Here is a 26,858-nt window from a genome sequence, read left to right as displayed (position 1 = left end):
TTTTGCTACTGACCAAAAATGAGGAATGAGGGGGGAAAGAACACAGTTCTGGGAAGCACACTGCACCGGTTCACTGTTCTTCTCTGGCTTATGTTAGCATGTAAGGGACACATATTCAAATTGACAGCACAGGGAATAAACGTTGCCTTGGGTACCTTCTAAACTTTTTCCCAAACTATAACTAAAACAACCTAATGTATAAGCATATTTAAAGAGAAAGAACTAAACTCAAGCATGGGTTTTTGCTATTTGTTACCTGGATGCAAAGGGATGTTGTAGTACCTTTGGGACTGACTGTGCAAAAGAAGTGGCAGCATAGGTTTTCGACTGCTTCCACAAATGCATGGAGTGAACTGGTGTCCACACATCTCCAAGCATCTGAGGAAGGAGACCTCGGCTGCATCCACACTGCAGAAATAACCCAGTTTGGCACCATTATTTATTATTATTATTAAACTTTATTTCTAGAGTGCTGTAATTATACACAGCGCTGTACAAAGTCGGTAAAATTAAGGAGTATCTAAATGCCTGCCCAAGGCGTACACTCTAAGATTATAATAATTAAATAGAGGAGTAGATAAAATTACCATGTAGAAAAGAAAAGACAAATTAAAAACATCAAATATAAAAGCAAATATAAAACCACTTTAACTGCCATGGCTCAATGCGATTGCATTCTGGGAATTGTAGTTTTGTGAGCTCTTTAGCCTTCTCTGTCAGAGAGCTCTGGTGCCACAACAAACTACAATTTGCAGAATTCCACTGCATTGATGCATGGCAGTTAAAGTGGTGTCAAACTAGATTGTTTCTGCAGAGCGGGTGCAGCCTGCATGAGGCCACTATCTTTGACCTGGGTGAATGATTTCATTTCTTTTGCCCCCAGCTGCAAAACTGCAGCCAGGACTAGTGGCAGTCCCTTTTGGTTTGACAGCTACCTCAGGGTAAAAAGGTTTGGATGTTGTACATGAATATGTCATACCCTCCAATATATGACTAGGAGATGTGCACCCAGGAAACATCAGTGTGACCAAGATGGCAAGAGTTATGAATCAGGAAGAACACACAAGCAAGGAGAGACTGCAGCAGTTTGCTTTTGCCAAAGCCAACTGGAAAAGGCAAGATTCTGCCCCCTCTTCTCCATCTGCTTAGTTAAACTCAATGAAATCCAGTTTTGCACTCTGTTTGGAGAAAGTAAAGCTGTGGTTCCCAAACTTTGGTCTTCCAGATGTTTTGGACTTCAATTCCTAGAAGCCCGAGCCAGCTTGGCCAGCAGTCAGGAATTCTGGAAGCTGAAGTCCAAAACATCTGGAGGAGCAAAGTTGAGGAACCACTGTGTGGACAAAGGAGAAAAGTGGGAGGCAAAAAGAGTAAGTGAGACATTTTAAAATTAGCTGAAAAAGTAGGATAATAAAAGATTAATCAGGACTATTGGAGGTTATGATAGGTTACCAAAAAGAGGCCTTGGAAGGTCAAAGGGTTCAAACCACTACCCAAATCTTCATTAGAAGAATCCACTCAACATACAACATCTCTTGCTATCAATCCCCTTCTCGATTGTTCACTTTTTCAGCTCAAAAGTTACAAACTCATCATTTTTTCAAAGGCCCAACTTTCCCTTCTCCTTTCCACCAACACGGAGGTTCCACCGTTCCAACATAAACTACTATTCTCCATTATAGACTCTAAATTGATACAGTTCATGTTTCCTTAAATACGACCTTTTTATAAAAAAAGAAAGAAATCAAGACAAGAGTTTGTATTGGAGCAGCAGCAGGTAAAAAACATGGTTTAAATCTGCAGCTGCACCACGGCGAACGAGGGAGAAATAAAACAGTACATATAACGCAGACGCACACACCATGCCCTTTTTTTTAATGTTCAAGAAGGTGGTAAAATTATTCTTAACTCCATCATTAGGGCTTGGCTGTAAATTATGGGTTCGGTGCCCTTCCAAGAGTTTCCAAGGCAAACATGAGGTGTAAACGCCAACCCTTCCCACAAAGAACGGTGTTGTTCAGGAGAGGGGAAAGAGAAATGGTAGTCATTCAATACCGAAGCCCATGAGCTTTCTTTGCTGGCACCATAGAGAATGAGTCATTGCAAGTGAATTGTGGGAAGGAGGAGGTCTCCAAAGTACCACGCACATGCTGTTATTGCTCGGAGGAGGTGTGGCAGCAGAAGCAATGCGCGGCTCCCGCAGTATGGAACCAATTATCATCACCGTATAATTACCGCATGGCCTAGACTAGTGTTCCCTAGGGCCATCTTGTTCAGCCAAGCAGTTGGTTCGTTCAGTGCACAGTTCCTATGTGTGTGTGCATACATGCAGGCAGTAGTCATAGTCAGTTGTTTAGAAGGTTGCTTTCCCTTAGGCTGCTTTCTGCTCTTCTTCTAAAGAGCCAGCGTGGCATAGTGGTTCGAGTGTCTATGACTCCAGAGACCAGGGTTCAATTCCCAGCTCAGCCATGTAACCCATTGGGTGATCTTGGGCAAGTCATACACTCTCACAGCCAGAACAGATGGGCACTTTGCACTGGCCTCAGCCCAAAAGTAGAACTAGGTAGTGCTCAGTGCTTACATGCTTCAAGCCCTAACATTGGCACCTGTATGCCATTGTGGTGCTGGGCACACACCCGTCCGTACAGGGTTGCGCCATGATGATGCACAGGCGTCAGCATGCCCAAAGAGCTCTGGCCAGAAGGGGCATCATGATGCTGCATCTCAGCAGTTATGATGCCCCTAAAAAGAAGCTGCCTAGAGCAGCTTCTTTTTAAGGAGCATGTTGGTGGTGTAGCGTGCAGCTGCTGCGGCACCAACCGTGGCAAAAATGGGAGGCTTTTAGCTGCCCATCTGTCGAGCCCCTCAATCTCTAGGGCAAATCTCCTCAGAGCAAATCCTGCCATGAAAACCCCAGGATACGGTCGCCTTAGGGTCACCATAAATCGGAAGCGATTTGAAGGCATACCACAACAGCAATAGAAGAGTGGGATGTCATCATCCATATTCTGAATAACCTCTCCCAGAAGTTTTATTTACATGTTAAATAGCATGGGGGACAAAACCAAACCCTGGGGGACCAATGGCTAGGATGTCAAACATGCATTCTCCAGCATCACTTCTGGGTTCACCCTTCCATGAAGAACCAGAACCACGCTAGAACAGTGCCATGAAGTCTTAAGCCAGAGAAGATTCCATGGCTATCAAAAGCTGCAGAAAAATCCAGCAGAACCAACAAGAACATATTGCTCCAGTGCCATTCTTGGTAAATATCGTCTACCAAGGTGACTAAGGCTGTCTTTATCCCATAGCCAGGCCTGAAGTCAGACTGAAATGGATGTAGATCAGTGTGAAGTCAAAGGCTTTCATGGCCGGCATCCATAGTTTTTTGTGGTTTTTTTTGGGGGGGGGGGCTATGTAGCCATGTTCTAGCAGAGTTTCTTCCTGACGTTTCGCCAGCATCTAGATCAGTGTTTCCCAAACTTTGGTCCTCCAGGTGTTTTGGACTTCAACTCATAGAACCATAGAGTTGGAAGAGACCACAAGAGCCATCCAGTCGAAGCCGTAGCCTGAACAATTGGGAATTCTGGGAGCTGAAGTCCAAAACATCTGGGGACCAAAGTTTGGGAAACACTGGTCTAGATAATCCATTTCAGCTGGACTAGGATTCTGGAAGACCAGGATTCAAATCTTTGCCCAGCCTTAAAACCCACTGGGTGACCTCTCAGTCTAAGAGGAAGGCAATGACAAAACACCTCTGAATAAATCTCGCCAAGAAAACCCTACAGATGTCACAATAAGTCACAGTCAACCTGAATGCACATGACAGCAACAACAAGTCCCATTTGATCCTGATAGTTTTGGAAGAAACCAAACTACTTTGTTGAGATGGAGAACCCAAAGAACTAGATTGATGGACCGGTGGTCTAGTGGTTTGAACATCGGACTGTGATTTGAGAACAGGGTTTGAATCCTGGCTCCAGCATGTAAACCCAGTGGATGGCAAGTCACACTCTCTCAGCCTCAGAGGATGGCAATGGCAACCCCCCTCTAAAGAAACTTGCCAAGAAAACCCCATAATAAGTTTGCCTTAGTGTCACCATAAGGTGGAAAGGACTTGAAGGCACACAGCAACAACAACAACAACAACAACAATCTGATTTTTGGAGGGCTCCAGAATTCAGCTATCCAGTTGGTTATGTATTTACCGATCAACATGATGCTCAGAAACCTGTTAATGTTAAAGCATGTACTCCTTTACAAAGGAGGTTGAAATGTTTGTTCAGTGCAAAATGTTATGGAAGTAGAGGTATACATGTGGTGTCATTGTGCATGTAGCTGCACAATGTACAAAGACTTTCATTGTGTATGATACAAGCATGCATGTGGACGTACAAGCACTTTTGGGTGTGCATTTGGTTGCCCATTTGGAGCCTTGGTTCAGTGGCATAATGCCTTCCTTCACAGCCACTGTACCTCAGGCATTTTCCCTCCTTGCTTACAACATCATTGTGCATTAAGAGAATTCCAGTCATGAACTGGGGGGGAAATACCTTTTTGACAAGCCATCCTGACCAGTGGATTCTGGATGTTTTCCCTGGCTCTGATATAAAAGCACACTAAAGGTTCTCTGAAGTCTATTCTCCCTCTGCTCCTTGCAAGGCATGAAGGAAGAAACTTCCCTCCGCCTCTGCTATAAAGCTGGAAAAAAAATGACTTCCATCCTTTAATAGATGGCTAGTTGATTTGTAAGCTTTGTCAACCGGTGCCAAGCGTTCACCTGCAAATGTTATTTTAACACATCCTCAGAGGAAATCTATAGCAATAAAGCGCCACCGGTGCTTTACAAATTCGCAAGAACACCCTGCCAGTGCTTTGGAGAAAGAGAAAATAATCAACGGCAATAATGTATTTTTTAATTAAATCTCTCCATAAGCACACATTGGAAAGTGCTTTCCAAAGCAGTTTCCAATAGATGGATTCCTAATTTGGGGCCTTTAAATGTATGGGGAAGGAGTGTTTCCAAGTTGGAAAAGAAGTGAATTCACTTTGGGATACAGTCAGAAGTATGAAGGAGCTATCCAAGATAGGTTCACTTTCTACAGCTTCGTTCCAATACATTGTGTTTGTTATCTACCACTTCATTCCAATACGTTGCATCCCATGGACCTCTTAATAGCCAAAGAGGGGCAGGGAGAGCTGAATGAATTACAAAACAAAATGAATTTTAACAGGGATAAATATATGGTATTACACCTTGGCAGGAAAAACTAAATGTACAGATATAGGATTGGTGATGCCTCACTTAAAGGTAATAAATGTGAAAAGGAACTTGGGCTCTTAGGAGACCACAAGCCAAATGTGTGATGCAGCAGCCAAAAAAGCCAATGCAATTCTGGACGGCATGAACAGGAGTATAGTATAGGGAAATCATAGTCTGTTCTGCTTTGCTCTGACCTCACCTGCAATACTGTGTCCAGTTCTGGGCACCACAACTGAAGAAGGATATCAAGAATCTGGATCATGTCCAGAGAAGGACAACCAAGAAGGTCAATGGTCTGAAAACCAAGCCTTATGAGGAACAACTGAAGGAGCTGGGTATGTTTAGCCTGGAGAAGAAAAGAATGAAAGGCAATCACGGTTACCAATACCGTGGATACAGGGGACAACCTGTAGTTGTTTTATACAGAAAACAACATGCTCTGCATTATTATTTCCTGCACATAAAATGTCTTGGGGATATTTTCCCACTGTTTCCTGTGCAGAAAATTTTGTTTTCTCTGCTAAAGAACCATGTGCAAACTTTGCACAGAGTAAGTTCCCAAATGGCTGGTAGGTTTCAAAAGCCGTATTTTGTTTTTATTGAAGATTTTCTCACAGCGAGAAGAAAACTGCTTAAAAGATTGGTTGCTTCCTGCGAGAAGAAATGTAGTGAAGAACTGCATCCCTATCCTTGGTTGGGTTCACTAGGAGACCTACTTCACGCCATTGCCCAACTGGTAGCCATCACCATCAACAACGTTGATCTTGTAGCACCTTTGAGACTAACTGAAAGAAAGAAGTTGGCAGCATGAGCTTTCCTAGACTTCAGTCTACTTCCTCAGATACATTTAGGGGAATTAGACTGAAGTCTATGCTGCCAACTTCTTTCTTTCTGTTAGTCTCAAAGGTGCTACAAGATCTATCTACATAGTGGCTATATCTTTGAATTCAACATTTATTTATCAAAGGGTGGAACATCAGACATATACAGTCAAGAAGAAAACAATAAAGCATAGCACTTGGAAACCAAGAGAGGGACCTTTCTGATTCCTGGAAGACTTCTTTTGGTCCTCCAGTGCAAGTATGCTGGTGGAGCATTGCAATCCATAGAGTCAAATAGGATCATGACCACCATCTATTACAAAACACGTTGGGAGACTGAAATGCATGTTACTGGTCACTTGAATACTTGCCCATGGGCAAAAAGAGACAAACAACATCATAAAACAGTGAACGTCACAGAATGGCCTTGCGCAAACTCATAGAATTCATCACATCTATCTATACATCAGCTCGCCATCCAGCAATTGACTGAATGGGTCTACTCTAGTTCGGACTCATCAAGAGGATGCCAGCCAATACCTTCCAAATAAAGACCAGGAAAGTTCTTACCAGCACCTTAGAGAAACACAGAGTTTTGCCTCCACTTACCTTCCGCAAAAGGTTCCCACTCATAGAATCGACCCATAAAAGGCTTGTTGTTGTACGACGCACACTGCACTTCCCTGATGCTTCTGTTCTCGAGGCATGGCTGTTGAATCAATGACAGGAGTATTATATTGGAAACAAATTAAGAACGCTATGTTTACGGCATGCATTTATGCTGGACTGTATCTGAAGACAGTATGACAATGTGATGTCTTCCCATAAGAATGTCACCCAGTTGCTAGTCTCAACCAGAGTATGACCCATTGAATTGGTTTCTGGAAAGGAAGTCAGGATTTCTCCTTGATCCAAATGGGTCTGGTCTGGTCTAGTTGGAACTAGGGACTAGATTTAGGCCAATGACTGCTGTAAAATGGAGATGCTATCCATGGGCCACACATCCAGCCTCCTACATCCTACATGGGTTTGTCTGTATGTATGTCTGTGTGTGTGTGTGTGTGTGTGTACACACACACACACACACTGGCGTGCCTTATGCAGCTTCCATCATACGCTGGAAGCCATGCCAGAAGGAGCAGCGCCACCAAGAATGCACACATACAGAGGAGTGCAAGTGAAGACAAACAGATATATGTTGATATGTGCATTAATAAAGCAGCGTTTTTAAAATGGTGATTACACCACTTGAACCTCCTACTCTTAGGGATTCGGCGCTTCCTGTTCTTCCACTGCTGCCAGTGCGCATCTGTTGGCCACACTTATCGCACACCTGGAAAATCCAGAGAAAACTGCAAGTCCATTTCCCCCCACACTTTCTAAGGCGATAGATCTGGGGAAGAATCGGAAAAGCAAGGCTAAAACCTCTTTAAATAATCTCCACCAAAGGCTAGGCTTTTCTCAAGTGATACATCAGTTTGGTCTCTCCCCCCCCCCTTTTCCCTTTCAACCCTTGCGTTTCGTTTCCAAAAAAATCCTGATCAAATTAGCTTTAAGCCAGTGAACCATGCTTGACTTGGGGGAATTGAAGAGAGCTGGAGTGACTTGTTGCGGGGAGGAAATCCTTGCCTGATACTGGAAGGCCGTGTCAGCTGGACCATTCCAAACATTTCCCCGATACTCTAATTGCTTTTTGGGGGGATAGGTTTCGGCAATGGGGTGACCAGCGAGGATAACATTTCCAAAAGGGGATTGTCTCAGGGCCGTGTTGGAGCAGCTGGGCTCATTTGCAGGTATCCAACCCAGGCTGAACTCTCTGGTGTCCGAAAGAGTGATGGCGTTTTTGTGGCCTATTGCCAACCATTCATAACAATGGACAGGTCTCAAGGGGGGCTTCAGTAATTTACCTTGAAAACTAGGGATGCAAAAATACCTCCCTCTCAATTTCCTGAACCTCCCTCAATCCCACCTGCATTTTCTTCCTCTCCTTGTCTGGTAAATTTCATATTTTTTTTCTTCTCAGACTGACACACACAACCAAAGGTTTGGACACACTTCTTCTCCTTAGTCTATTTGTTTGCATGGTTTATCTAATTTGTGCAGCTTTTCCCCATTGACTAAAATGTGTGTGTGTGTGTGTGTGCGTGCGCTCTTTGAGGAGTACTTGATTCCCAAAAAAAAACACCTTCTAAGCCTTGTAAATGTGCAAAATGCCCAAGGAGGGAGGAGAAGGATTTTCTCTCGACAAGCCTTGAGAAGTGTGAAGGCCATTGAGTCCAATGAGATTTCTTTCCATTCCTATTGAAGACCAAGGATAAGTTGGGAGAGACACAATCAGGGGCTTCTCTGACAACAGGACAGAGAACCAACTGCGGATTTTAGTCCAAGATTTAAAAGAGCTATGTGCTGAATGGGTTTTGGAGAGGGTTCCAGTCCTTTGCATAGTTCAATTATTGTTCCCTGATATTCTGCTTTGACAGCTAAGTTACACAGATATAACTAAATAACTTCTCCTGGCGCAACATCCCAAAGCCCATCTTAACACCCAGCAGCCGCATTGAGCAAAGCAGGTCTGTTCAGCTTCAAATTCTTCTTTTTCTTCTATTATTATTATTATTATTATTATTATTATTATTATTATTATTTGCTTTTATCCCACCTTTCTCCCAACATAGGGAGCAAATTCAAAACAACATAATTTTAAACAATACAAGATCCATCTTGAAGCCTTTTTGAAGCTGTCTAAGCTGGTAATATGACGGATCTCTTCCGGCAGGCCATTCCATAATCTGGGACCAGTTGACAAAAAGGTCCTCTGGGTGGTTGCAGTCAGCCTAGTTCTTACAGGCTGCAATAAATTTCTCCCAGGGGACCTGAGTGCGCGGGGTTGATTATATGGAAGGAGGCAGTCCCAAAGACAGGTTGGACCCAAGCCATGTAGGGCTTTTAAAGGTCATCACCACCACCCTTGTTCTGCGCCCAGAAACCGATGGGCAGCCAGTGAAGTGATTTTAAGATAGGTGTTATGTGATTGCTTCTGGGTTTTTCCAGTAACCAACTGGGCTGTCATGTTCTGAACTAATTGAAGTTTCTGAACTAAGCACAAGGGTAGCCCCATGAAGGGCGCATTGCAGAAATCAAGTCGTGCTGTTACCAGCCCATGTACCACAGTTTAAAGGTCCCTCACTTCCAGGAAAGGACACAGCTGGTGTATCAACCGAAGCTGATAGCAAGTGCTCCTGACCATCGCATTTATCTGATTTGTCATCTGGAGCAGTGAGTTTAGGAGAACCTCCAGACTGTGAACACAGTCCTTTAAGAGGAGTGTGACCCCGTCTAGGACTGGTGGTTGTATCCCAGTACCTGGATTAGGGGTCCCTACTATGAGTATTTCCATCTGGATTCAATTTTAGTCTATTTTTTCTCATACAGTACATTACCACTTTAAGACATTCACTAAGAGGAGGGATGCCATCTGAAGTCAAAGCTGTAGACCGAGACATGGAGAAATAAATCTGGGTGTCGTCAGCATCCACTGATAACACCCCGCCCCATGTCTCCAAATGATTTCTCAATGGGTCATGTTGTGTCAACTTGTTGTGTTAAGATATGTGTTATGTATCTTGCTTAGACCTGAATTACACTCCTGGAAGCCTTCCAACTTCTGGAAGTCACCCACCCTGATATAAATGGAATCGCCCATTGCTGTGTCTTCACGAACACTGTCTCTTCCCAGAAAAAAATAAATAAAAAAGTAGCTTCGGATGACAGTGAACTCCAGGATTCGAATTCAGCCCCGGGAAACCTATCCAATGAGATGGGTCATGCAACATCTCACCCAGAATAACTCCCTTCAAAGAATTATACCCAACTACAATGGCTTCGCCTCCATCCAGACTCCAGCCAGTTGAACTTGACCGATCCGGCCAGATCCTTGAAGGCTTTTGAATAAATTTTTGGAAAAGAGCAAAAAGGAAAAAAAATGTTCCTAACATTGCTTGTCCAAGTTTCTGTTGGAGCCTAGTTTACGGCGAGATGCAGAAGCCATGACGTCTTTGGTCTAGATTATCGAAAGGGATCTTCTCTGAGCGATCCCAGTCAGGCATTCTCAAGGCCTCTGCTATTTCAGGCAAATCCTTTAACTACAGTCACACACTTGGCTTTTCTCCTTCTTGACTGCAGCCTCACTTTTATATTGCAAAACCCATCCAAATAGCCCTTGCCTAGAAAGTCGTGTATTTATAGAAAACGTGTGTAATGCAAGAGGCACTCGGTTAAAGAGAAACCAATGAAAAGTTATTTCCATTTGACAAAAACTGGCTGAAACGCTGAAGGCTGTCTAAGGATTAATTGCCTCCTGGCTCCGCAACTGGCTCCACTGGGCAGTGATGCTTTTCTCTTAAAAAGAGAAAAATGAAAGGAGGAAAAAAGGAATGTAGAACTTTGCCACCTTCCCATTCTTTTAACAAACTAAAACAACTTGTTGCACTGAGAAGAAAACACCTCTCTTGCATTTCTGCAGAAAATGAAGAAATAGGAATTTCATCACTGGCATCCTCGAAGTGAGTTACGATTGCCTTAAATCCAACTGAAGTTATCATAACCCACTTTTTGATCGCTCCCGCTGAGATCGGACACTAGGCACATGGCTTGGCACCTTGTTGTGACCTCAAAGGAAGTGACTCATGCCAGCGGAGGTGGCAGGTGGCATAGCAGGACATGTGTAGACAGCCGCACAGTGTCACTAAGGAGTGCAATATATTTTACACAAAAATCCAGAGCAAAAAGCAAGGTCTTTAGTGCCAGTTTAGCCAGGGATAGGGCAGATTTAACCAGGGATAGGGGGCTGCAGTCAAGAAATCAGAAGAAAATTAAGAATGGGGAGGGTGACTATGAAAGAACTAGAAAAGATCCAAAAATGCAAAGATATGCAACTGAGCACAAAAGTTAGAATCATACAGGCCGTTGTATTCCCTATTACCGTGGATGGATGAGAGAACTGGACAGTTAAGAAAGAAGATAGAAGGAAAATCAACTCATTTAAGTTGGTGCTGCTGAAAAAGAGTGCTGAGGGTCCCATGGATGGTCAAAAAGACAAACAAGTGGGTGCTAGAGCAGATCAAGCCAAAAATCTCCCTGGAAGCCAAGATGACAAAACTGAGGCTGTTGTACTTTGGAGGCATCGTCTTGAACTGACTGTTGCCACCAAAATCCAAGAACATTATGGTGTGAGTTCCATGGTTGGTCCCAACTAGAGTAGACCTATAGAAGTAATGGTATTTTGTTGATGGTAGTCTATGTCTTCAAGTCATTTCTGACTTACGGCAGCCCTAAAGGAAACCTATCATGAGGTTGTCTCGCCAAAATTTGTTCAGAGGGGACTTTGCCTTTGCCTTCCTCTGAGGCTGAGAAAGTGTGACTTGCCCAAATTGTCCAGTGGTCAAGCAGGGAATTGAACTCTGGTCTCTAGAGTCGTAGTCCAACACTCATGCTGAGATGATAATGGTCAGAAGTACAGTTGGCACTCCATATCCACAGAGTTGAAATGTGGTCTTCAGCGTCACAGGCAAATGCTTAAATCACTACACCATACTCGCACGTACCACTGTAGTAACTCACCATTCAACCATTGACTCAGTGGGTCTATTCTAGTTGGGACTAACCAACAGCACTTGAGGTCAATGTCATGATGAAGTGCCATTCAAGTCATTTGGTCTTGATCCAATGGTATATTTAAGTATTCAGTGGAACATCAATGGAATCAGAATGTTCTTTTCCACCTCTTCCCATTGCAACCCTGCAGGATGCCTCTCCTGAGAAGGTTTTTAGGTGCCTTAGAGGATGCAGGAGGAAGGAGATTGACCAAAAAGTGTGGGTTCCAGTAGAAATAGACCACTGCATCATGGCTATTGTTTAAAAATAAGGATGGTGGCCATCTGCCTGGGAGGAACATCATGAGTTCCTACCCCTTCGCCACCCTTGATGTGCACAGCACACACTCCTGCAAAATATGGAAGAAAAGAGTCAGATTCACCTCCTTCCTTTGCTTAACCCCACACTCCATACAGCCAAGTGAGCCATACTATAAATGCATTGTAGAAAACTGCAAGAAAGAGCATCAAAAATAGTGAGTTGTGTTGGGTTTCTTCCCCCCCCCCCCCCAAGATAGAATAAGGCAAGAAAAAATGCAGAAGTCTCACAAACCCACGGAATTTTATTAGTCCAACACATATTAACGTTGTCCTGCTTTATACGTTTCTTTCCCCCGTCACAAGTTGTCTTCCCAAACTTAGATTGGAGTATTTTTGCTTTTATCTTTATAGCAGTGATTCACATCCAGAGGGGAAATGGATCTGAAGTCGATGGAGCAGTAATCTTTTTTTTCAGGGCAGAGTTATAGACATCCTCGACGCGGTTATTAGATTTGTCGTCAACTCGATGACCACATTTTCCACTATCCCCTTCCAAGTAATTTAACAGAATCTCCGCTGGGCCCTTGGGGATCCTAAAACCCATGATTAATTCTGTAGGACATACGATAACCTTTCCAAACCGTTGCAATCGTTTCACAATGCCAAAAAACAGAGATTAAGCATACGCTACTTTCCCCGCATCTCCAGCACCCATTCCTCATGCGCTTTTAAATCTGTTACCGCTAGCACCCCCCATCTATGGGATGTAATATAATCATCAAACATTTTTCTCTTCAACTGATATAGAGCAAACATTTCCCTATATTCGCAGCTGGGGGTGTAGTTCTTTGCTAACTTCATTCTCAAAGGAAGCAATGCATAATTTTAACGGTATTTCTTTGCAGCTGAACTATTTGCACTTCGAAATTTCCATCTGGGAAATTAAGGAGCATTTTTTGTACAGCAAACAGCAGACAAAAATAATCTTGCTATGCAGAAATATTATATTCATTGCAGAAAGTGTTATTTCCTGAGCAGAAAATTCTGTATATATTGTGGTGGGGCTAGCCATTTGGTTGAAGCTACTGTTTTGTATGCACAATAAACCTCAGGTATGTAAAAGTTACTTGCATTGTGCCCAATGTTTCTTTTTTCTCTCTTTTCAATCCCAAAATAAATCCCCTGGTTGCATACTAAGGGATTCTGCCTCACAAAGGATGAGTCTTAAGGAGGAAGAAAGATACAGAATGAAAGGAATGGGACAGGAAAACACCAAGCATTGCTTTCCCATATATAAATTCTGCCCCCACTTTGAAATTTCCCTTTAGTTCCCAAATTTGTAGCATTGTAGTAACTTAAAACTTCAGATGAGCACTTCAAAAAAAGCCTTCCGGCATCCAAAGTAAAGAGATAGGGAAAGCAACCCAGGGCAAGCAAACACAGCAAATATCAGAGCACTGCATATGAATCTGTTTTAATGGCCCATTACAGACGGGCTCTTGAGGCGCCCCCATCATGTGCTAATGGTTGGCCAGGGACCTAGCATTCACACTGGCCTCACTCCTAGCACGTGACAGGGGCGTAATAATGGCGTCGCCCTATACACACAGGCGCCGCCATTATTACGTGTCGGACACATAGCGTCCGCACGTCGCGAGTGCGCCATTGGCGCCTCGCGGCGTCATAACCGCGCCGCGGCAAGAAGCGCCATTTTGGGGCTTCTTTTTGGCTCTGCATGGGAGTCGCACAGTTTGGCTGCTACGGCTCCCTCGCGGAGCAACCAGCAACGCCGGCAGACCGCCACTTTTAGGTGGTCTGTAACACGCCAATGTCTCTGCAGTGTTAGAAATTGGGAAACTGATTGACAATTTCATTGCAGGAGATAGGCTTCTTATAGGCATTAATGTCCTCAATTTTTACACCTTTGGTAGCAACACTTGCTTCTCTTGAGATAATTATGGCATAAGCAGAGTGGAGGGAGGTTTGCAAGGAAAGCCAGAATACATTCCTTGGCTAAGAAGCTCCTAAGACATTGGAGCCTGGGACACCAAACGTTGGTGGGAAATATTATTTGGACACATTCCTGATTGTAAATCGATCACTGTCCAGCCAGTTTGGCGATGACAGCAAGGAAGGTTGCCCTGGGTGAGTTCATCAACCCCGCGCATGATGGTTTCCATAATGCATGGAATTTGGCAGTCGGCCTTCCGGCATGGGGAGGTTCAGCACAAAGTAGAAAAACCACAACACATCATTTTGGGCAGCTGCGTGTTGGTGCAATTATGCTAACTCACTCTCTGGCTATCTCACTTATTATTGTTGTTGTTATTATTATCATCATCATTAATTATAGCCCATCTTTTTTTTCCAAGACTGGGACTCAAGGCAGGCAGTGTTGTTGTTGCAGCTGTTGTGTACCTGCAAGTCATTCCTGACTTATGGCAACCCTACGTCCAACCTGTCGTGGGGTTTTCTTGGCAAATTTCTTCAGAGGGGTTTGCCATTGCCATACTCTGAAGTGGGCATACACATTAAAAAGATTACAATAAGAAAAAACAAAAACAAAATGTCAACATTAAAACTAAAGGGGCATCTTTGTTGTGATTGTCGTGTGCCTTCAGGGTGTTTCTGTGGGGCTCTCTTGGCAGCATTTGTTCAGAGGAGGTTTGCCATTGCCTTCCCCTGAGGCTGAGAGCATGTAGCTTTCCAAAGGTCACCCTGCACTGTAGCCATAATGCAGTTTCACACCACTTTAAGTGACGCAGTGCCATTCTATGGGATCCTGAAATTTGTACTTTTGCAAGGTCTTCAGCCTTCTCTGCCAAAGAGTACTGGTGTCTCTCAGTACTATAAATCCTAGGATTTTGTAGGATGGAGTCATGACTGTTAAAGTGGGATCAAACTGCATTATTTCTACAGTGGAGATGCACCCTATATAGACCAAGCAACTGGGCTGGGCAATTGGATTGGGTCTGGGGGTCCACTTTCTACCCTGGGACCCTATGAGAGCTGCACTGATTGCCAAAAACAACCCTCGGTAGTTAGGTAAGTTAAATATAGTTAATTAAGTAATTGCTCTAGGATCTCGACCAACACTTTTAACTCACTACTCCCGAGATCGGATTCAACCATATAGCTCCATGCACATACACACATACCTGGAATCTGAAGAGGTACAACATAAGAAGAGCTGTTCTAGTGTTCCTAACAATCCACCCTTTCTCAGGAAAGTCATAAAAAATCAGTGCCTTGGCATAAGGAAGAAGCAAAAGCTCTCCTCGCTGATGTTTCTAATCATAGGTTCTTCTAATGACCCCTTTCTCTTAAACAGCACGTATTAATTTGGCACAAGATTGATCACGTTCGTACAATATGTATACAACCACTTTAAACTTCACCATCCATTTTATACCAGCCTCACGTCTAGGGGCCCATATTAATTTCACACCAGGCCAAGGTTTAGTGGAATTGTGTGTGTGTGTGTGTGTGTTTCCCTTCCATGAATGGGGCTGGAGCATCCTCTGAAGCCAAGACCTGGCGGCAGTACTCTTGTTGTGATCCGTCAACCAAAAATCGCACCCCCTCCCAAAAGCCTGGATGGCCCAAAGTCCATCCAAGGCATTCTTCCCTGCCTGTGACAGCTACTGAAAACCTCCTCCCCTTGCAAGCAAACACCATATGCTGGAGATCAACACAAAACACCACCCATCACATGGGTTGCTCTGAATCCACAGTGCCTTTGCGCACTGATGGCACACAACTGTCAGGAGACTGGCACGCACACTCCCCATACACTGAAAGCACGGCTTGTGGAATTTTTCCCAGCAAAGTTGGCTAAGAGGCTTGCCACTGATCAAGCGCCCTGTTTCAAAGCCACAAATCTGTGCTCAATGGCATTTTTAATTTATCTATTTTTATTCAATCCCATTTCATTGTTTTTGTGGAATCCAGTCCCACAGTCTCAGCCAGTCCGCATAAGTAGTTCTCCAGGCATCACTCCGAGGCAAGCAGCAAGCTTCAAGTAATGTTGTTTTAGGCTCATGGTGGGAGTTTGGATCTTCCAAACCATAGAAGCTGAACTGTGGCTTTCCAGCAACCAGTATCAGCTCACACACTCTCCCATCTGGGCTAAATTTGATGGGAAGAGCACCTGTTTCCTTGCTAGGGTTACCAGGTGCGAGTGTGAACCAGGTCTGAGACTCAAAAATGTACATTGACACCAAAGCATTGGGCAAACTACACCTTGGCCAGTATCCCATTGATGTCTTATGCATGTGTAAGTTCTCCTATGGAAGCCACTAGATATTTTTGTCCGATACAGAAAGTTTGCATTTAAGGTGACACAACTGTGCATGCAATGAGGTTCTGTATGCATATGCATACAGACACATTTGCATGCAGTTGCTCAAGCAGTGTGAGTTCAGTTGTCCAACTTTGCCGTTCAATGCACAGTAGCACAGTCATTGCATAACTTTACATGTGGAGGGTCATGCTACACAACCCCAACGTTTGATTTTTGAAGTTTCATAGTAGCTTCATAGCAATTCATAAATATTGGTTGGAATCCTGTTGGTGTCTTCCAAATGCAACTCAATGTGGGTACATTCAATTCGTCCATTGACTTATGGTGGCCCCATGAATTTTATAGGGGTTTCTTAGGCAAGAAATACTCCAAAGCGGTTTCATCAGTTCCTTCCTCTGAAATATAACCTATAGTGCTTGATATTTGCTGGTGGTCTCCTATCGAGGTACTAACCAGGGCTTAACCTACTTAGCTTTCAAGATCAGATGGGATACGGTGCCTTTAGGGTGTGTGTATGTGCCTTCAAGTCCACTGCCAACTTATGATGACCACATGAATTTCATAGGGTTTTCTTATGCAAGGAATCCTCAGAGGCAGTTTTGCCAGGTCCTTCCTTTGAAATAGACCCTACAGAGCCTGGTATTCATTGGTAGTCTTGCATCCAAGTACTGACCAGAGCTGACCCTGCTTAGCTTCCAAGATCAAATAGGATCAGGAATTTTAGGGTATTCATATCAAATTTAATGCCTCTGTCAAGGGTTAATTAATGGAAATATCTGCTTTATGATGAAATACATTGGCATTTTAGGCCCCATCTCTTTTGGCTTTTGGTTTTGTCCACCACATTCTGCTCCCAAGCTTTAATGTAGCCTGTGGGCTGGAAGACGTTCTCCACCCTTGAAGCTATTTGGAAAGGTGGGAGAGAAGGCATTTTATGACATTTGCTCAAATTCATCTACCATCCCTCCGAGTGAGGCTTCCAGCAGAAGGCAACTTCTACAGCCCCTTAAAAGCTTTATGCAATTAACCCGATGTTCGGATTTTCCAAACGGCCATTTCTCCCAAGGCAGGTTGCATTGCACATTTCACATTCACTGACCAGATATTCAAGCCATGCATCTTCTACGAACTGACAGAAGAACCGAAGACAGGCTGGAATGCTTTATCACGCTCGCGAAGCATACATTTCTGCAGGCGGAAAAATGGCTGGGGCTCAGATCTACAGGGAATTATTAAAGACACATTAAAAGGGATGTGCCAAGAATGCAGCAGTTTGGCTTCAGATAAGGCTCAGAGCGGAGCCACATGTTTATAGTCAACCTCACATGGGATCCACATGGAATCAAGGGCAATCTGTATCATCCAAAACGTGGCAGTAGGACACAGGACCCTCAAAGGAACCCTACAGCTGCCAGACAAGTGACAAAGCAAGGCTTTGGTGACTGGACAGAAAAAGCTGCCATATTCAAATTCAGACCATTGGTCTGAATGTGATGTCAAGGTTAAGCAATGCATAGCCAAGAACTGACCATGCTTCCCTTAGCCACTCTAGAAAATCCATTGGCACCTCTGAGACTGAATTTGCACTGCAGAAATAATGCAGTGTTATATAAATAAAGAATAATAATAATAATGATGATGATGATGATGATGATGATGATGATGATGATGATGATGATGATGGACACCGCTTTAACCACCATGGCTCCATGCTATGGAATCCTGGGATTTGGAGTCTATTGTGGCATCAGACAGAGAAGTCTTGACAGCTCACAAAACTACCAGTCCCAGAATTTCATAGCATTGAGCCATGGCAGTTAAAGCCATGAAAAACTACTGTACATTATTTCCGCAGTGCAGATGTTCAGAAGCCTATATTGCTGTCTTAGCCCGAATTTGTACAACTGTGGCATGATCTCACATCTCTTAGGGGAGACCAGTTTTTCATTCTTCTTCTACTAAGCTACATCTAAAACTGAGATCTGTAAGAAAAAGGACGAAGCGCAGGATTGGAAAAGTGTTCTCATGAAGCAGAGCCAAGCCTACCATTAGGTAGAGCAAGGGCTGGGAAATGCGACCCATAGGCTTCCAACATCTTTTGTGGCCCCAACCTCCCTTCCAATGGTCCCATTCTGCAACAAAAATGGGATGATTTTCTGTTGCCACAAGTGACAAAAATAGTGCAACACTGACCAGAAACACAGCAGTTTTGCTAGGCCTCATTCCCACTTACAGACAAATTGGTGTGCGATCTGAATCGATGGATTGATTCGATATCGAAGCGTGGTTCCCACTACATTTGCCCCGATCGCATTTTCTGGCATGAAAATAGCCCACTTGTGGTTCATTTTCACAAATAAATCGATTCAAAATGATTTAACTCCAGCCGGCCAAAGAGCAAATTTGAATTGATTCTGATCGGCTTGTGGTTCACATTTGCACTGAATCGATTTGGTGAAAAAGACATGGAAAAACTCAGCATCAAAAACACACAGGTTAAATGGGTCCGGTGCATGGCCCCCCTCACCAAATCGCTTCAGTGAATCGATTTAAGTGGGAACCAGGGTCGTTTGAATCGGTTCAATACGAATTGCGATCCAGTTTAAAAGGTAGTGGGAATGAGGCCCTAGTTTCATCCTGCAACCCCAGGGCCTGAAAATCCTTTAACATGTATCCAAAGGAAGATATTTAGCCTTCTCTGTCAAAAAGCTCTGGTGTGACTACAATCTACGAATCTCCAAATTCAGCAGGATGGAGCCATGATGGTTAAAGTGGTGTCAAACTGCATTAATTCTGCAGCGCGGCAGCAGCTTTAGCAACTTTCTTCTCAGAGCACTTCTTTCATTTTAAAAATATATGTCACTAGGCCATGTAGTCACAAAAATAGAACTGTTTGCCTAAACCACAGAGAAGCCAGATTTTACAGAGGAAGAAATTAATGCGGGATAGACGACGTCAACAAACCTCCACCAAAAATTCAATTTTTGAGTTATCAAGACAAATCCTTGGCCCTGGCGGAGTGATCAGATCTTGGAGTGAGCCTTCCTTGTCACGCAATCGACGATATACTTTCCTACAGCAACTTTCCAGACACTTTCCAATTACTAAAGCAAACTTACCAATATTTTGTTGGCTGAAAAGTCCAGGAAACAAAAAGATTTATTTATTTCTAAGCCATTTGACATGGGTTTTGATTGTTATTTTTAAACTTGGAATCACATACCAGAAAGGGGAAAAGTTCACATATTTTGCATTGTATCTAGAAACAAATTGGCATTCCGATCATCAGCTCTTTATGAAATTCACTCTCGCAACATCAACTAGCCTGAGAATTGCCTAGAATAGGACATGTTGTAAGTGCTACAGCTATACTCAATCCCTAGGTTTGAGCTGGGGGAAGTTATTTTTGGACTACAATTCCCAGAATTGCCCCAATTTGGGAGCTGTAGTCCAAACCATAAACAGGTTTTCCCCAAGCTCTGCATCTCACCATCAGAACTGAATTCAAATACAAGCACAAAGTGACTTTTCATAACTTTTGCAAATTCCGAAATTGCATTTCACAAAAATGCAATTGACCTTTTTCATGGTAGATCCATTTGGATTTATGATTTGAGGGGGATTTTTTTATCATTGCAAAGTTCATTGGGAAACAGACTCTCCCACAAAAGATCCCAGCCACAGTGTGCATATGTGTGTGTGTGTGAGACTATGTGTGCGCACATATATAGTCGCTCAAATGCAACATGGCTTAGAGCCATTCACAGTCAATGATTTGTAACTGAAAACTCCTGGCTTTGCAAAAGAGGTGAAGGAGGAGGAAAAGCCAAAATGCAGGGATGTAGATCTGGCAATGAAATTGAAGTGCCTCCACCATAAACGTGTCTGTGTGCAAATGTGTGTACAAGTGCGAACGTTATGTATTCCATCATTGCCTGGATCCCTGAGAAATATTTCAAGGCACACCAAATACAAAGCCAAAGGCCCAGCGCTGCTTGCAATGAAACCTTGCAGATGCGCAAGCAATTTGGAGACAAAACTTCACAGACTGAGAGGCTGCTGGAAGGACTGAGAAATGATTAAGGAAAAGAAAGAAACAGTTAAATAGGTTTGAATTAGCCGAGGCACAGTAGGTGAGGAAGACATGGGCTAGGCTATAAATACCGTATAAGGGTGAGACGTTACGGGTGGAAGGAATTATATCTCGGAGAAACGAGAATAATGAAGTGAAACACCAAGACAAAAGGAAAAAATTGGGGTGAATACCAGGAAAAATGTCTGGGATTTCAATGGAGTCGGTTGGGGGACACCCAAGAAAAAAAATGTGGGGAGGGGGAGAATGGAATTTGATCTAGTCACACTTCATTGAGTTTTAAAAGAACAGATTCTTTGGAACGCTGTTCGATTTTAATTTTAATTTCAGGACAAAAGGAGGGGTGGGATACCGGTTGTTCGAAGTACACGTTTGCCACGTTTCAGTGCAAACACCTCCATTTCAGCTAAGGTGGTCAAATAGGATAATACTGGGGTCTTATTCTTATTTAGAAAATGTATCAAAAAGGCCAGATGTAATTTTAAGTACAATAAGCCCTTGGTATTCGCTGGGGTTTGGTTCCAGGACGCTGCATGGATACCAAAATCTGTAGATGCTCAAGTCCCATTAAAGTAAAAAGGTATCCATTATATGACATGGCAAAATCAAGCTTTGCTTTTTGGAACTTGTTCTTTTTCAGACTGTGGATGCTTCAATCTGTGGATAAAAAATCCATGGATATTGTATATACTCAGCCATGTAAACCCACTGGGTGACCTTGGGCAAGTCACACTCTCTCAGCCTCAGGGAAGTCAATGGCAAACCTCCTCTGAACAAATCTTGCCAAGAAGTCCCCATGATAGGTTTGCCTTAGGGTCGCCATAAGTCAGAAATGACTTGAAGGCACACAAAAACAGCAAACCATTTTATTTCCTTCTTCCATCTTCTCCTTCGTACCCTTCATTCTATTTCCTCCCTTTTTCCCTACATCTGGGAATTTGCAATTTAGTGAGATATTTTACCTTCTCTGTCAGAGAGCGCTGCTGCCACAAGAAGCTATAAATCCCCAAATCCCATGGAGTCAAAGTGGTCATAGAATCATAGAATCATAGAGTTGGAAGAGACCACAAGGGCCATCCAGTCCAGCCCCCTGCCATGCAGGAAATCCAAATCAAAGCATCCCCGACAGATGGCCATCCAGCCTCCGTTTGAAGACCTCCAAGGAGGGAGACTCCACTACACTCCGTGTCAAACTGCATTATTGCTGCAGTGCAGATGCAGCCTTAGAAAGGACTGTTATGGTCCTAGACTATAACCAATAGTTCTTGATATCAGCAAGCAACCACAGCTCCTTCTATAAGAAAGTATTCTTCCTCTGCTGTGTGTCCAAGACTTTCCACTGACATTAGCAGCCCTTTCTAAACCATTGTATTTGTGTTTAATGATTCCTTTCCGTTCCAATTTCGTCCCCCGTCGAGCCTTGTTTGTAGATTGTAAGACATCAGCAGGGGCTTCCTCTCGGGGGTTTTTGGTATTTTAACTTGTACCACACAATAGCACACCCTCTTTGAGTGCTTCAAAAAAAGAGTATAATCTCCAAAATAAACCATCCCTCACCCCCCACATCATTGCCCGCCCCAAAAGTAAAGCACTGATCTTGGCAATAACTATTTTCCGAATCACGCAAACCCAAACGTTCAACCTTCGCACCGTCCAAAAGTGTCAGTCATGAAAAGCGAGGTCTGCCACAAATGAAAAAACAATAAAACTATAGCGGCGAGGAAATGACCTAATGGACCAAGGCGGATTGAGTTAATTTGTTATTAATTAACTGCCCCAAGCGGAATCCATAGAGAGAAGTGACCCAACACCAGGATTCCAATTAACAAAGTTCGTTTTTCCCCCCTTGATAAATTATATGAACCTCGAGGAATGTTCCAAATAAAAGGGAGGAAAAAAACGTCACTGTTCTCTGGATGCCCACCGAGGTCCTCAAAACATTCCAGCTAATAAATTCAATTACTGCCCCAACCTATGTTCCTGGAGATCGCATGGAAGGAGGAGAAATAATTTAGGCTTCCCAGGGTCTGAAGTGAGCCCATTTGCAGATTTTCATTCATTGGTCTTTCAAGCACGTGTCAAGGGCAGCGATGGGTCATGATCACAACTGACTTGCACACAAGCCGATGATAGGATGCGCGATCACTCCTTTGCTTAAAGGTTTATGGAAGTAGCAATGGATATCTTTGGGGGGGGGGTTCCTTGTCAGCGGGTGGTGAATCTGCTCTGGGTTATAGTCCAAACTTTAAAGGAGCAATCCAATGCACTGGACCTCTTTTAGTGTCACAGAACCTTGGATAGTTACAGCAATACCAATAGCGAGTAGATTTCTATACTGCTTATCAGTGAACTAACACTCCCTAAACAGTTTATAATGTTTAAGTCAATTGCCCCCAACAAGCTGGGCACTCATTTTACCAACCTACAAAAGGATGGGAGGCTGAGTGGATCTTGGAGCCTTGCCTGAGATCGAACTCACAACCTTGTGGCTGCAGCACTGGCATTTAACCACTGCGCAACCAGGGCTCCCTGGTTTCTTTACAGTTCAGACCAAATCCCAAAACAGATTCCAACAAATAAGCCCCTGGGGTGGGGATGTGGGAACTGAAAATGTGGGAGACCCCTCTGGCTGATCCAGATATTTCAGAGAAAGAAACTATGCACCCATGTCAGTGGGGTGGTGAACCCATTGCTGGTTTTGATTTTAATTTCAAAGGACTTGCCCAAGGTACTGAAACTTTGGGGTTGTGTTCAGCACCCTGAAAAGATCCTTTAACACTCAGAATGGAGTCACCAGCCCACCAGTGCTACTTCTTGCAACATTATGCAGAAGGTAGACAAGAAGAAAAGGCAGGTGGGACCTTAGAGCTAGGCAACAAAGTCCGAACGGAGAGATTTTCACATCCTTCATCTCACCTGGATTATGTCCGTCAGAATTCCTGACTGCCCCATGAATCACCAAAAGTTTCTCAAAGTGAAAGAGAGAGGAAGGCATCACTTACGTTTGTGTTGCAGAGTTTGTACTGCTTGTAGGCTCCGGTACACACAATCACGGCTGTCCTATGAGGAGAAGTCTGGCTTTGGACTGACTGTCGAGACACAGGGATACGGCTGTTCAAGTCCGTATTGTGAAACAAACTTTGAGCTACTGGAAAGGTCTGAAATTGGGGAGCAGCCGGCTGGTAAAACGAACCACTTCCTGGTTGTGGCCGGGATGAAGGAGGCCTGTGGTCATCTTGGTACAAATGTCTATGGTGATGGGAAGGGTTTGCTGGCTGAGCCAAGGGCACCCCAATGCTCTGTTGGTTTGCTGCGTCCCAAGTCGACTGCCGCTGCCTTCGGGGTTTCTGCGGTAATTGTCCCGTGTCAGTCTGCAGCGGTAATATATAGGGCACTTTTCCATAGCCATACTTCCCGGGTCCAATGGGATTCTTATTTCTGCCTCTGAGGACAAGATAAAAAGAAACATGAATGTCAGCCCAGCCACCCATTTAAGCACTCCTTTCATTTCAAGTCTTCATTTCAAAGCCAGGTCCAGAGCGAATATGGGAAACCACTCTCTCTTTTAATTTTCCTATACTTTTCCAGGGCAATGTAGCATTGCTGCTCACATCTTAGACTCAACCCCTTAAGAGGCTGTGCACCAGGAGAGCTTCTATATTCAGAGCAGCTATATTCAAGAGAAATGGAGGTAGAATCAAGAGTAGGTTCTCCATCCCTGGAAAGCATTTTTACCAGCCACCTCTGCCCCAGCCAGAATGGACAAGAAGACAACTGTGCGATAGAAAAATAGGTCAAGATTATACATCAAGGAGACGGAGCAGAACTTTTTGCTCCGAGTTGTGCGACACTACCTCTTGAGTCAATCGCAATGCTAAAGGCACATCTGCATGAGCAGTGCACATCAATGCGTATCAATGCAAAATGACAATCAATGTCCATCAAGGCATAATTTGCAATCCATATTATGGATTATGGAGATTATACCATATTATGGATTATGGATTATGGAAATTATACTCTCTCTTTTTTTTACCACGCATGATGGTACCACAAAGACAACTCCGCTCCTGCAATGTTCGACTGGATATTGCTGTTCCACATTGGACAGAACAGTCTAACCACTGTCATAACAATTTGTAAGGCATTCTGGGAGCCTTTTGACTGAAGGGCAGGGTATAAATGATCTAAATAAATAAATAAGATGCATATAGTGTGACCCTATATCTGCAGGGAATAACTTTCCAGATTTACAGTGGAGTGTGAACTCTACAGAAAAAAAATTACATCTGGCAGAAGTTGACCATAGAGTCCTGCTGATGAACCTAGCAATTCCTAGAGAGAATACCTCTCTAGGCATTTCTAGGTCCCCCACTCTGACTCCATGGTCAATGTCTATTGGAAAGATACCATAAATTGCATTGGAGAACCTAGAAAATGCCTAGAGAGCACTTTTTTTTCCAGACATGGGTAAGTGAAACCATGGGTACCATTCCCATGGATATGGGAGTAGTGTTGTATAAGCTTTCCAATATAATAAATCTTTGTAAATATTGGTTTAAGTTTGCTTGTCTGTCTGCTTGCATATCTATATCAAGATCTTTAGAAAAAGAAAGAATCCACAAAAAAACGCATGGAGTCAACATTTTGGTACATGTTTTGGTACAAATGAAACTTGCGGAGCCCAGCCTCTACTCATCAGAGCAAAAGTGTTTTTTAAATTCCTTACTCTTGGTGCTTATTTTCTCACTCAGCTTCTTTGCACTGTCTCTTGAGGCTCTGGTTACACTGACATATCTCTGAAAGTCATTTACATAACTTCTCAGCATTTGTGGCCTCCGGGGCTTTATCATCCATCAACGTACATTAAGCAGGCAGGAACCGGAGTGTTGATGTAAACTGTCAGACATGAAGCTGTCATTGGGGACTTGTTTGCGTGGCTTTACCTGTCCTTTCACAGCAGTGGCTGAGATAGGGCCACCTTCGCCGTTTATTGCCATAAAGTGTTGAAATACACCGGGACTGAAGACTGAAAGGAAAGGCCGCCACGAGGGAGACAAATGAGCCATGAGAGTTAAAGTGGTGTCAAACTGCATTAGTGTGGTGGCAGCCTAGAACCTGGGTTGCAAGAGTCCCCAATCCAACCCCATTCTGCCATGAAAGAAGACAAAGTCAAAGCACTCACTATGACAGTTGGCCATCCAGCCTCTGCTTAAAAACCTCCAAAGGAGACTCCGCCACTCTTCGAGGCAACATCTTCCACTGATCTTACCATCAAGAAGTTCTTCTTAATGTTTAGGTGGAATCCTTTTTCCTGTAGTTTGCCTTCATTGCTCCATTTCCTAGACTCTGGAGCACTAGAAAACAAGCTCGCTCCATCCTTAATAGGGCATCCCTTCAAATATTGAAACAGCGCTATCATGTCATCCCTAAACCTTCTCTTCTCCAAGGTAAACATACCCAGCTCCCTAAGCCACTCTTCATTCAAATGCCTGCTCAGCTATGAAAGATCACTAGGTCACCTTGGCCAGGTTACTCTCTCTCAGCCTCTGAGGAATGCTATGATAAACCTCCCCTGAAGAAATCTTGCCAAGAAAACCCCACGATCGGTTCGCCTAAGGATCCCTACAAAGTTGGAAACAACTTGAAGGCACACAACAACAAGATCTCATGCGTGAGTCAACCCACTCAGTTTCATCGCAGAAGACATTCGCCTTGCATGGCAGATTAAGACATGTTTCCTTCATCACGAAAGCATCTGGAAACAACCGTTTCTGATTACTGGATGTCTTTCTTGGTGTTTATGTTCTCACCTTAGCCTCCCCTATGCTGAGAAAGAAACTATTAACAGCTTTTGTTTTGCCTTCAAGGACTTTTTCATTACCCTTGGCAAGCTCAAATTAGGAGTGCACTTTGCCGCTTTGAGATATGCAATTATGAACTCAATTAGTGAAATGTAGCAAAGTAAAACAACAGCTACACAGACACAGACACACACACACGCGCGCGCATATATATATACAGTCAGCCCTCCACATTTGCAGCTTTGACTTTTGCAAATTCGATCATTCATGCATCTGATTAATATATTTTCTCTAGGTCCTCCAGCACAACTCTGCCAAACATTGACCATAAAGTCTCACTGGAGGACTGAGAGGTTGCTAGAGAAAACACTTCTCTAGGCATGTCTAGATCCTCCAGCATGATTTTATGGTCAGCGTCTGCTAAATGTTGACCATAGAGTTGAACTCGAGGACTTAGAGATTGCTAGAGAAGTGTTCTCTCGGGTTAAAAAAATAGTGTGTTTTTATTTGTGGTTTTTCCACTTTCATGGGTGTCCTGTGCCCCTAACCCCAGTGAATGTGGAGGACCCACTGTAAGCATGAGTGTGTTTGTGTGTGCATAGATAGATAGATAGATAGATAGATAGATAGATAGATAGATAGATAGATAGATAGATAGATAGAGC

General features: G+C 43.5%; 1 protein-coding gene across 1 annotated transcript in view; it reads right to left on the bottom strand.

Moving 5' to 3' along the window:
- THSD4 (thrombospondin type 1 domain containing 4) overlaps window positions 1-26,858 on the bottom strand; it is a 270,621-nt gene that overhangs the window by 216,255 nt on the left and 27,508 nt on the right. Inside the window, exons 4-5 of the mRNA XM_042474927.1 lie at window positions 23,392-23,833; window positions 6,691-6,790 (exon numbers count right to left, since the gene is read on the bottom strand). Of these exons, the coding sequence (XP_042330861.1) occupies window positions 6,691-6,790; window positions 23,392-23,833 (542 nt within the window). The remainder of the gene's footprint in view (window positions 1-6,690; window positions 6,791-23,391; window positions 23,834-26,858) is intronic.

Source organism: Sceloporus undulatus, chromosome 6 (genome assembly GCF_019175285.1).
Source record: "Sceloporus undulatus isolate JIND9_A2432 ecotype Alabama chromosome 6, SceUnd_v1.1, whole genome shotgun sequence".
NCBI classification, from domain to species: Eukaryota; Metazoa; Chordata; class Lepidosauria; order Squamata; family Phrynosomatidae; genus Sceloporus; species Sceloporus undulatus.
The sequence above is the reverse complement of the archived record's forward strand: the minus strand, read 5'-3'. Positions and strand labels throughout refer to the sequence as shown.